At 41.7% G+C, this 12,679-nt stretch overlaps 1 protein-coding gene across 2 annotated transcripts; it reads left to right on the plus strand.

The window, feature by feature from the left end:
- Nucleotides 1-339: 339 nt before the first annotated feature.
- LOC148754782 (histidine-rich glycoprotein-like) lies at nt 340-9,990 on the plus strand. 2 transcript variants are annotated; one of them, XM_088793969.1, is made up of 7 exons: nt 341-638; nt 2,284-2,400; nt 3,248-3,338; nt 4,553-4,719; nt 6,039-6,119; nt 7,386-7,487; nt 8,684-9,990. In XM_088793969.1, the coding sequence occupies exons 1-7, from the start codon at nt 447-449 to the stop codon at nt 9,503-9,505; spliced, it is 1,572 nt and encodes a 523-aa protein (XP_088650095.1). In that variant the 5' UTR covers nt 341-446; the 3' UTR covers nt 9,506-9,990. The 2 variants fall into 2 exon arrangements, with proteins under 2 accessions (XP_088650096.1, XP_088650095.1); XM_088793970.1 differs by lacking the exon at nt 7,386-7,487 and having other exon boundaries at nt 340-638; nt 8,684-9,711.
- The last annotated feature ends 2,689 nt before the right edge of the window (nt 9,991-12,679 follow it).

The raw sequence follows: 12,679 nt of genomic DNA on the forward strand, positions 1-12,679 counted from the left end.
CTCCCTTAATGCAGCTGCGCTTTACTGAGGGCTTCTTGTGCCATAATCCAAGGAGGGAACTGATGGTGGAAATTTCTGGCTGAGATAGGCTACAGACGGAGGAAAATCACTTTATTTCCATCCCCCTCACCAATGCTTGTGGTAAAAAACACACTTTGGATCTGCTGCCTACTAGAAATATCCAGATTTGTGCAGATCACAGTTTCCCCCACTCACTAGTGGCATGTCTCAACTTCCTGTCCCCAGAACCCATTAATCATTTACAGCATGTTGACAGACATTTTAACCAGGGGTCAAGGTGAACATCCCCAGTTATACAACAAAAACGTATAAAAACTTTGTTTAATCAATGGCATGTGCTGTGTGTGTATGTGTTTTAGAAAGTCTGTATCTAATTCTCTGCTGTGGTACACCACAGTGAGGGGTGGTTTTCACATTTTAACACAATGAAGGCATTCGCTGCAGCTCTGCTTTTGTCCCTCTTGATCACGCTGCAGTATTCCTGCGCTTTGAGTCCCACAGATTGCAATGCTACTGGGCCCCTGGCTGGGAAAGCTCTAGATCTGATCAATAAAGGACGTCGGAATGGCTACCTTTTCCAGTTGCTGCGGGTCGCGGATGCCCACTTGGATGAAGTGGTGAGGAATTGCCAATGGCAGAGCTGAGGTGGGAGACCATGCACCAAGGCAATGTGACTGTCACCCCCAAGACTGCTGCTTCGCACAACCCTTTAGTCAGAGTTTTCTGTTTAGTTTCTGCTGCTGCTCTAGACTGCTTTTTTTCTTCTTTGAAACTAATGTTTGTTATTAGTATATCCTTAACTATGAATCAGTCTGTACGTACTTAATAAGCATTGATGCTGAGCCCAATCAAATGCTAAGAACTATAAGAGAAAAATTAGAATAAACTGTGGGCCTTGCCCTCAAGGAAGTAATAACCAGCTCACATGCACATAGGCAAACTAATGAAAGGAGATCTGTTAAGACTGGCTGGGAGAAGCCTTCATTTGGGCCCTGAAGAATAAGCAGAATTTGAATAGGAAGATGGCATTCCAGGAGAATTCCAGGCATACCACCTCTGTGTGGTTAGGGAATCAGGAAGGTAGGTGTTAGGGAGTAATGAAACATAAGTAGGGGTGTTCCAGAAGTTCTATGTGGGCTTTGGAGTAGCCATCAGGTTGGGAGGGAGATTGTAGCCTTATCTTGAAGCAAAGCAAACCTACTGTCTTCATTTAGATTAGATGCTTATTCGGAGTGGGTTTGAGGGCTTACGGTAGAGATTACGGAGGGAGGCTTCCCTCTCCAGCCTCCTAACATAACCTACCCTTTGATGGAACCACTAAAATGAGGGAGGCCAGACCATGGAGCACCACAGAGGACAAGCAGAGAAACTATACTTGTTAAAGCATTATAGATGGAGGCAGTAGATTGCAGAGAACAAGAGTGCAGGAATTTAGGATTCAGCCAGCAATTTAGTGACCATTAGTCCAGTTCCAGGCTCTTTGCCACATTTAGGACCCAGGCTGAGTTGGCACAGTGCTACCTCTGAGTGGTGGTATAAATGATGGGTGGTTGGGGAGGGGGCAGAATGTACCTGGGGAGATGGATGCAAGTGACAGGGACAGGAACTAGAAAACCATTTTATGAGTTCAGGAATGAGGAAATTAGGATCAGATCAGACCGTGGGGTTTAGGGCAATGGAAAACGAATAAAAGAAAGACCATTCAAGGCCTGGTGACTCGATAGCAACAGCAAAGGAAGAAATCAAAGTTGATGTCACATTTTTTTTATGCCAAAGACTAAGGCAATAAATAATTAATAGTGCCACTGACAAAAGACAAGGGAAGTGGAGAAAGGGAGCTGGTTTGTAAGAGAAGAGAGTGGTTTTAGCTTTGGGCAAGTTGAAATCATGGCAAGATATCCAATTCAGGAATAGAGCTGGGTGAGAAGACACAGCTCCACATATAGACTGGAGCTCATGATGTGCCTGTCAGCATTATAATTCTAGGCTTCTATCTTCAACATCTCCACCCAAACCAACTGTGCTATTTAGTGATTGCTTCCTAAAGCTCATGGGCAGAAGCAACATAACAACCAGTTGAAAAGAACATTTGTAAGTAATCCTTTGAAGCTATTTATTTAAATGAATAGATCACATGACAAAAAGGTAGAAATTGACAATCATTTGGAAAGGAGCAGGAATTATGTTTGAGAAATAAAGAGATTGCTTTTATTTAGTTGCTCTCGTATACTACTCATCTGTTGCTTTCTTGGAATTCCTCAGGAATCTGCAACTGTCTATTATTTAGCCTTAGATGTGAAAGAATCTGACTGTCCAGTCCAATCCAGGAAATACTGGGATGACTGTGAGCCAGCTCTTTCTAGACGTCCATCTGATATAGTAAGTAATCATGCTACCATCTTCCTCTTCTTACCATTCTTGACTTCTGTGTACTCTGCTTACTTAGGGCAGCTGTGTGCCAACACTAACACAGCAAAAGAGTAAGAGCAACTTCCACCTTTTGACTCATAAAGATTATGTTGGGCTTGAGTAGTATTCTCTTGAGAGCCATATCTGGGAACCCAGTGCAAGAGGAGTCAGTGGGTTGTGGACCCATGGGATAGCATGAGCAGCTGTGAGACCTTGGGCAAATCACCTAAGGTCGTTAGACTTCCATATCCCCAGCTGTAAAATAAGATGACGGGTTTGGAATAGATGGACTCTAAGGTCACTTCTGGACCTGACAGTCTGTGGGTCTAGGAAACCAGAACTTGTAACTGTGTCCTATAAAGACTGGTCCCATTCGCAGGAATAGCCAAAAGGGTAAGTTCCAACTATCATGAGGAAGACGGTTTTGCTCTGTACATTGTACACGGGTACTCAGATCCCAAGTTGTCTGCCACGAGAGAACACAAAAATGAACAAGCACAGGTCTAATATTTCAGTTCCAGAAAATAAGCCATTTGCATACCTAGAAGTTTCAGCAGTTTATCCCCTTGAAAATGTTTGGGATGTGGCCATGATACATTTAAACAGTTTCTCTCTGGTTATCATGAGGGCTTTCGATGCCTATAGCACCCAACACAGAGAAGCAGATTAAGAAAATATAGGTTTTGGGACAAGATTTTTTGAGAGAAACGATAAATAAATTTTAAATGTATAGTAGAAGTATGTTGCATCATTTTTTCTTTCTGCAAATTCCACCTGAGGAAAGCAGTATGCAATGACAAACTCCTTTTGCTTACAGGTGATTGGACAATGTAAGGTAATAGCTACAACATGTTTGAATGAATCTCAGGATCTTAGAGTGAATGACTTCAACTGCACCACAAGTTCTGGTATGGAAATCTGTTAAAGTGCTACTTATTCTAGTCGAATTCTACTAATTCTTGATCAATACAGAATTCAATCATAATATAATAACTTACGATGTACATGTCAGAAATGGTCCCTGCCCTCACGGACTTGATTAATACTCACTCTCTTGAGAAGAGAAGGGAGAAGTTTTCCCCCTGTTATTGGTGCACTTTCCTTTAAAGAAATGCAATACACAAAAATAGAAATCTATGTGAGGTAGCATAGCGTGGTAGTATAGTTGTAGAGAACATGGGCTCTGGGGTCAGATTTGCTTGAGTTTGAATCCCAACGTTATCACTTCTAGTTGAATGGTCTTGAGGGCAAGTTATTTACCATCTTTTAACTTTCCTCGGTTGAGGATAGCCTCAAACTATGCTCAGATGAGGAGAGTAATAATATTAGCCCTTCCAGTTTCTATTAGAATTAAATAAGATGGTCTGTGTAGTACACTTGCAAAGTACTTCGCACTCAGTAAGTATTGACGTCCACATCTAAAAGTTATACATTAACGCTACAGTTTAAAAAGCAGTTATACATATGTTATATCATTTAATCTCACAAGTCTATGTAGTAAAGGTTATGGTACTCTCTATTTTAGAGACAAAAGAAGTGAGTTTCAAAGAGGATCAACGACTTGGCCTTAGGATCACAGCCAAATGTAGGGAACATGATCCTCTCCCACAAGTACTGACTCTGAAGTCCATGAGCTTTTTATTTACTTTCCAAAAAGAATGATCACAGAATTCCTTCAGTAACAGCAAATCTCAACATGATTCACTATAGAAGAATTCAACAGCCAAGCATCTCCTTCAGGAGGTTGCCTTAAAGAAAGATTGAGCTGCATCTTCTCTGCTCTCTGGGCAAAACTTCATGTTGATGATGCCTCTCCCTCCTTGGCAGAGACAGGAAGAGTTCGTTAAAATAGTAACACTTTATGGATGATGGGGAAGCATCGTGAATCCAGGCAGAACAGAGGCTTGAGCCTCAGAAGGATCTGAGTTTAGTTTATAGCTCTGCTGCTGATTGCCTGATTTGATCTGGAACACGTTTCTTAGCCCCTTCAATTCTCAATTTGCCCATCTGTAAAATGGAAGCTATTGTTATCCTTGCCCCCGTGCTTACATGTATTTAGTCCCAGCATTGACATTGCTGTTTGCAACCCAGTAACCACAGAACTGCCATCCTCTCTCTCCAGTCTCTTCTGCACTGGCCAACACTAAAGACAGCCCCGTACTCTTCGATTTCTTTGAGGACACCGAGCTCTACAGAAAACAGGCAGACAAGGCCCTTGAGAAGTACAAAAGGAAGAATGATGACTTTGCCTTTTTCAGAGTGGACCGAGTGGAGAGAGTTGTAAGAGTGGTGAGTCTCCATCAACGCCCAGCTACAGAGTGAGGGCCCAGGATCTAATCGGACAGGTGCAAAATTCAGTAGCTCTGACTCTCCACAGACCTCCCTCCACCAGCTGCTTTTTAAATTGAGGCCCCTGTTGCAGCCTAAACAAAGAGTCAGTAGATACCACGGAACTGTTCTCCTGCAGATTTTCATTTCTTGGAGTTTCAGAGAGTGTGAATATCTAAGAGAAGAGGAAAAACCCAAACAAAAAGAGGAAAAGACAGAAGAGAATAGTAGAGTCATTAAAATCATGTGGTCCTAATCTCCTTGTATTATGTTGGAAAACAGAGGGTCAGAGAAACTACCGGTGTTTCCCTGAAAATATGACCTAGGCAGACAATCAGCTCTAATGTGTCTTTTGGAGCAAAAATTAATATACGACCCGGTCTTATTTTACTATAAGATAAGCCCGGGTAATATACAATATAATGTAACATAATGTAATATAATATAATATAATATAATGTAATGTAATGTAAGGTAACGTAACGTAACGTAACGTAACATTACATAACATAACATAACATAACATAACATAACATAACATAACATAACATAACATAATATAATACTGGGTCTTATAGTAATTTTTGCTCCAAAAGATGCACTAGAGCTGATTGTCCGGCTAGGCCTTATTTTCGGGGAAACACGGTACCTCACCACACCCAGTGGTATGGCTGGAATTAGTTCCTCCCAGTTCAGCGTCCCAAGTGCCTTCCACCCAGAGTGGTCTTGTCGAGCCGCTAGTTGAGGTTGTCCTGCATTTTGAAAACGCAAAGGTAAATAGATTACGGTGCATGCAAGCAATAGAATGAATACAATGCAACTACTAAAAAGCATGTTTTGGACCTATATGCATTGAAAGGAGTTTCACGTTGTATTGCTAGGAGAAAAAGCAGGTAACGGAACAATACTTAGACTATGAGCCCCTTTACATTAATTAGATATAGGTGTATATGCACAGCATATTTAGAAAAAGGTGAGAAGGAAAAATCCATCAAATGGATGGTAGTGGTACTTCTGAGAAGGAGAGACTAGTGTACAGAAAGGGTGAGTTTCATACTATGGTTGATTATTTTTGTATTATTTGAAACTTTTCAATGAAATAGTATTTACTTTATCACTTATGTAATACATTTTAAAAGGCAGAGACTGTAAGAAAAATGGCATACATTGGTGATTTTGAATCTTCATAATACTTTACTGTATATTAGGATATTAGGTATCTACTGTCCCCCCCCTTTTTTTAAATGTTCCTGAAACTGCTTTGATCCAATTTGTTCTAGAGAGGAGAGGAAAGAACCAATTACTATGTGGACTTCTCTGTGAGGAACTGCTCCAGCCACCATTTTCCTAGACACACTAATGTGAGTATACTAGATGTCTGCGAAATATGAGGTGACATTTAGCAATGTTCAAACCAAGCTGAGTTTAGAATCCATTTCTATGCTCAGCCCAGTGGGATTTTTCTCCAAGTCATTTATAAATTGATACTTATGTACCTGCAAGAAGATCTTATTAATGTTTCTCAGTATTTGTATGGTAACTTAGAGTTTACAAAACACCTCCACATATACTGTCTTGTTGGAGCCCTGTGACAACCCCACTGAGGAGAAACAAGTGTCTGCCTCCATTTCCCTGCGACAGAAGAGCCTAGAGACTTAGACACTTACCTAAGGGCACTTAGCTAGAAAGTGTGAGGACACAGGATTTTAATGGTGGCCTTCTGATTTCAAGTCCAGGATTTTTCTGGAGTTTAACAGCGCATTCTCTAGGCCCAGAAGAGAGGTAGCATTCACTAATTCCTTTTCTGGCTGTTCAACATTTCTACCTAAAGGAGCTATAGAATCCTGCTTAGTGGCCAGCAGAAAAGACACTTTCCTCCCTCACTCCTATCCCCACAAACCCTTAATTATTTTGGTGTGGGTAATGCAAACCCAGTGCAGAAACATGGCCGCTGGAAAAGAGTTCAGCGCTCAGTGTTTTACAACATTATTTCATTTAATTAACCCTTCTTAGGTTTATGGGTAGATAGTATTGTACCCATTTTACAGACAAAGACTGAGTTTCAGGAATTTTATGCAACTTGCCTAAACTCACAAAACCGGTAAATGATGAAGCCAGGATTAACGTAGACCTGTCTGACTCCAAAACTGTACTCAGTAACTCAATGCTTAACAGTCTTTTCTAAAAAAGAGTTTTTTTCTTGTCCTAGTCTAACTTTCACAGCTGGGTTTAGGGACCTCTGGGGCACAGTGGTGCCAGCCAGTTGAAACCTCTGTGCTTAGGGTAGGGCCAGCAGACAGTCACTTTGACAGGGTCCATGCAAACTTTATACTGGTTCCTTCCTTTCCAATACTTCCCTGCAAGGAACAAGTTAAAGTTGTACAAATCCCTCTTCGGCACCCCACTTCATTCTCTCTACGCACAGGCAACTCTGGTCTTCAGTGCTGAAGGGTTGGTTAAAGTCAAGGCATCAATGACATGTTATTTCTTACCACCACCCATGGGAAAGCCCAGTGGTGGTGACCGTTCATGGAAGAGAACCACAGCAAATTGGAAAGAAAACCTTTGAAAACTGTACTTTTCCCAAATCTCCTGCTCACGTGCACACGTTTCCCTCTTCTTTAAAGGTCCTTGGGTTCTGCAGAGCAGATTTGTCCTATGATGTAGGAACCTCTGACATGGAAAGTCCAAAAGATATTGTCATAAACTGTGAAGTCTTCAACCTTAAGGTGGGTTTCCTAAGCAGGTTTTGTCATGAGTAGGGCCACATTAAGTGATATTTTCACACACCTAGTGTATTTTGTTCTATTGCTCTGTGAGAGAGAGAAAGAGAGAGAGACAGACAGACAGACAGACAGACAGACAGAGAGAGAGAGAGAGACAGAGAGAGACAGAGAGAGAGAGAGAGAGAGAGAAGGAGAAATGAGAGAGATGAGATGTGGTGGGCGTGGGGAGAAATACAGAGAATACTCCCTGGGAAAAGTAGTGCAAATGCTGATATGACACAAAAAGTGTGCAATTTTCCCCAAGAATTGGGAAGGGATAAGATTTCTCAGAAAAGTAAAATCTTGACCGATTTAATCAACCTTTAATTAATTTGAAAATGGCCCTTATAGTCAGGACTCCAGTGCTGAGACTTTATAATTCCTAGTTTTAGTCTTAGGTCTAGAATCTAAGGGGACTAAATTAGCCTTAAATTTATTATATAAAGGTATATATAATAAGACGTAAAACAGCATTTTACAAGAATATCTGTGTGTAAAAACCCTTGTTCTACACACAGATATTCTTCACAGTATCTTTTTGTCAGAAAAAAACAAAAAACTGAAAATAAACTAAACATCCATGTGCCAAACCCCAAAATAGGAGGGAGAGGGTTTGTCACCATGAAAATGGCTGTATAGATTTTTCAAAAAATTAAAACCTGAACAAGGAGAGTGAAGAGGTGAGGTGCTCGTCCTTTAGGAATAAGAGATCCTTTACTATGGAGCCTCAGAACTCTGTTGAGAATCTAAATTATAAGGCACTAGTTTTACAAATATTGGTCTACTGATGACTATTCTTGTGTAACATAATTTCACCACTTTATGTTGAAATGAGAAAAATGAAAATAGTAAGAAAAGCTTTTCGTGATATAACATTTTTCATTTAAAGGACCATCGTTTGAGATTATCTTTCTGATTCTTGTGTTATCAAAATATTATTCCTATTGTGAAATAATGATGGTGGTAGGTGATAGTTTTGTTTGTATTTTAAATGTCAACTTGGCTAGATAAAAGTTTGAGAATGCTCTTTTGGTATTCTACTTTTTCAGTTGATTTGTGGAATCTAAAAGTATGAGGGCCGTTAGTCTAAGTCAAGTTAAACATCTAACTTCTCCTTTTGTGTTCTATGATGGTGTTCACTCTTCTGTGTCCTTCACCAGGAACATAGAAACATCAGTGCTGTACAAGCCCATCTGGACCATCTACCCCACTCTGGTGGGCATGAGCATTCTCCTGCTGGCAAGCCTTCATTTAAGCCCAAGAGACCCAGAGATTACCACCATCCTCACAAGTCACATCAACTTGGATGCCCACCTCCTCTAGAAGACAAAAATCACTCAGACAGGCCACAGTTTCAATCAGGAGCTCCTCCAGTGTTGTCCCCTTCAAGATGTCATCCTCCCCATTTTGGCACCAATGGCACCCATACACCCCCCCATAATCACAGTTCCAGTGAGCACCATCCCCATGGACACCATCCTCATGACCATCATCCCCATGGACACCATCCCCATGGACACCGTCCCCATAGACACCATCCTCATGAGCATCATCCCTATGGACACCATCCACAAGGACACCATCCCCATGGCCATGATTTCCATGACCATGGACCCTGTGACCCACCACCCAATAGCCGATGTTCCCAAGATCACCATCGCTGGGGCCATGGCCCACCACCAAGGCACTCAGAAGAAAGAGGCCCAGGTAAAGGACACTTTCCCTTCAAATGGAGACAAATTGGACACATTTACCGACTCCCTCCACTAAAGAAAGGTGAAACCCTTCCTCTTCCCGAAGCCAATTTTCCCATCTTCTCATTGCCAAATCACAACAATCCTCTAAAGCGAGAAATTCAGCCCTTCCCTCAATCAGCCTCTGAATCATGTCCAGGGACGTTCAAGAGTGAGTTTCCACAAGTCTTGAAGTTTTTTGCATATACATGTCCAAAAGACAATCTGAGTTCCTTGAAAAATGAATAATGTTCTGAATTAGAACCATAAATAAAATGTAATCAGTAAGAGAATCAAAATTACAATCATTTCAACTTTACTTTCATATTCAGGATAGGACAAGCTGTGGGTGGGGGAGAAGACAGCATGACAAGAGCCAAATGGAGAAAGGAAAGATCTAGGTCCCACAAGTCAGAAGTTTATACCCCACTGGCCAATATACCATTTGAGGCAAATCTCTGATCCTCAGAATTTCTTTATTTCCTGGACTTAACTCCTTTAATTCTAGCATCTTTCCTCTGTTAGTACTTATGCTGTAGCTGGGCGTACCAAGAAGCTATGTATTATTAGGTAAGGGTTATTGTTATAAAAAGTGATCCAAATTCTCTCCTATTTGTATTCCTCTAAATTTATTTTTGGAAAAAAACAAGTTCTAAATTTAATTATGAAGCAAACAAAGCTTGGGCTACAATTTACAAAGATGTTCACAGGCATGGACCATACATTCAGGTGCACCAGAAATATCACTTCATTTTTAAGAACACATTAATTCCTACTTCAGGTTGCCTTCATACTGGGCTAATAGGAAACTTAACCTCAGTCTTTCTTGCAGTTCCTCCTGCTGCTTCCCACACAAAATTGTGCCACAGTGCAAGAGTCTTACATAATGCCAAGGTGTTTGGGTGGTGGGCACGAGAAGGAAGTCTGAGTCTCCATCACCAATCCACCAGGTCTGAGGGATGTTTACTACCCTGTTCACACCACTCTTTGAGTCTAGTTCATCTGCTACGTCTATATCAAACTGGGGATATAGGAGTCTCCGTAAGACTGCTGATGGACGTGACTGCCAAGAGATACCATGTAGCTGTTCTCTGCCTGGGGTCTTGCTGCCTTGCAGGCTACATGTCCAGCAAGCAGGGCAAAGGTGTCCTCTGCTTCCAGACCCCCAGACCCCTCTGCTCTTCTCATATCGCCTCCCAGGATGGGGCTCTCTAGTCTCAGAAATTTGTCTTTATTCACTTTTGGTGCCAGCGGATTCTTTTTCCACATTTGAATCCTCTTTCTTTTCCCTTCTTCCCAAATCAGGCTCCAGCATTTAGACACGAGCTAATAAGACTTTAGATTCTTTCTCTGTGACTTACTGAAGCAGTTTCAGGTGTGTGGTGATGGCAGCAGTAGATTCTGATTGGGAGGGGGGTAAGGAAAATAAGGGTGAAAGAGACTTGGGTATGTTCTTAGGCTGGGAAGAAAGGGGCCCACAGTGCTGGAGAAGCTGGAGGTGGGAGAGGGAGGAGGTGACTGATGGTGTGCGGTCCAGGAGGAATGGAAAGGAGCACAGGCTGATCACGGCGGGTGTTTCAAGTGAAGACTCTGGAACAGGCCTTGAAGGAAGGTGGTCAAAAGACACAGACTTTCAGTTTTACGATAAGACTAGGGATGTGATGCAAAACATGGTGACTAGTTAACATCGCTGTGTGATATGTAGGGAAATTGTTCAGAGAGTAAGTGGATCCTATGAGTTCTCATCAAAAGGAGAAATTTTTTTTCTTTTATTGCGTCTATGTCACAATTCAGTGTTAACTAAACCTGTGGTAATCCTTTCACAAACTATGTAAATCAAAGCTCCATGCTGTACATCTTAAACTGATACAGTGATGTATGTCAATTATTTCTCAATAAAACTGGAAGGAAAATAGGACTTGGCAGTGTATTCAGACCGTAAAATAAATAGGAAAGACTGTGACTTTGGAGGAGGCCGATGTGTGTTGTAATCCCAGCTTCTCATTGCCAAACCACAACAATCCTGTAAAGCCAGAAATTCTGGCTATATACAATTTATCGACTAGAAGACCCTAAGAAAGTAATTAAACCTCTTTGTGCCTCATCTTCCTTCTCTAAAAAATGGTGATGGTGGCAGCTCCATTTTCCTTTCCTCCTTGGAGTACAGCTAGATTTCATCTCCTGGAGCCACAAGATAATGCCCAAATGTGTAATAACCAACAAGGCACAAGCACTGACCAGCCAGAGCAGATACAGAAACCAGTCAGAACGTGGCCTGCCATAAACAAGCGGTGTGGCACCTGCAGAAGTCAGCCCTGCAGAGTCACATTCTGTCATGGAGGGGTGAACACAGGCTTGGCTGCTTTGCTAAAGAGTAGAGAAAGGTGAAATCCAGGAAGACCAAAAAATTACATAGCTCAATAACTTACATTTGAGTCGTGTTTTATAATTTATACTTTCACCAACATTGCCTGAGTTACTGAAAATATTACCTGGAAAACATCGGATTGGAGGTTCTCTATTCATTTCCATTCAATGCATTTATAATGTACAAACACAGTTTCTGCAGGTGAATAATGGGCTAAGATACAATCCCTAGTCTAGTCAGCTTACATTGTGCTACAGGTTTAGACAATATACCGTTGATTGCTCCTTTTCTAGATTTTTTTGTCATGTGATAGCTAAAAAGTACGAATGTGTAATGTTTGTTACAGTCAGTAGATTGAGGGACTGGGATTAGAATTCACATCAGCCTCCTCCCAAAACACATTCTTTCCTCTTTATTATACAGCCTGAGTACACTGCCAAGTCCTGCTTCTGAGTCTGCACTTGAAACACCCTCCGTGGTCAGCCTCGTCCTCCTTTCCACTCCTGGACTGTGCACCATCAGTCATCTCACCCTCCCATCTCCAGCTTCTCCATCATTGCGGGCCCCTCTTTCTTCCCAGCCTAAGTCTCTTTCATCTTAGTTTTATTTCCTACATCCCCACACCCATACACACACACACACACACACACACACACACACACACACAGACAAACACACTAGAATCTACCTTCTGCCATCACTGTGCACTGTAAGTCAGGCTTCAGTAAGTCAGGGATCCTTAACCATCTCACTTTAATATTAGATATAATTTATAGGCTCTAATTACCAGGCTCCACAACTATATTATCTCGTTGACTTCTCAAGAAACCTCATTAAGGCAGTATGTTGTTTCACTTTTCCAGATGAGGAAACTGAGGCTCAGAAAGGCTATATGACCCTGACTTGTTCAGCATCACATAGCAATTAAGTAGCAGAGCTGGATTAGAATCGGCGTTGGACTTACTGCCCAGCTCATGTTCCTGCCACTGGGTGCCAAGGCCACCACTCAGCCCACATTGACCCCTCTTTTCCGAGAACTCTCAAAGAGACAAAAT

The sequence above is a fragment of the Rhinolophus sinicus genome, chromosome 17, assembly GCF_057876585.1.
Source record: "Rhinolophus sinicus isolate RSI-liver-muscle chromosome 17, RSI-T2T, whole genome shotgun sequence".
Taxonomy (NCBI): Eukaryota; Metazoa; Chordata; class Mammalia; order Chiroptera; family Rhinolophidae; genus Rhinolophus; species Rhinolophus sinicus.

Coding starts and splice junctions, on each gene's coding strand:
- LOC148754782 (XM_088793969.1), top strand. CDS start 447: ATGAAGGCATTCGCTGCAGCTCTGCTTTTGTCCCTCTTGATCACGCTG. Junction 2,401..3,247: donor CTAGACGTCCATCTGATATA/GTAAGTAATCAT, acceptor TTTTGCTTACAG/GTGATTGGACAATGTAAGGT. Junction 6,120..7,385: donor ATTTTCCTAGACACACTAAT/GTGAGTATACTA, acceptor TCTTCTTTAAAG/GTCCTTGGGTTCTGCAGAGC.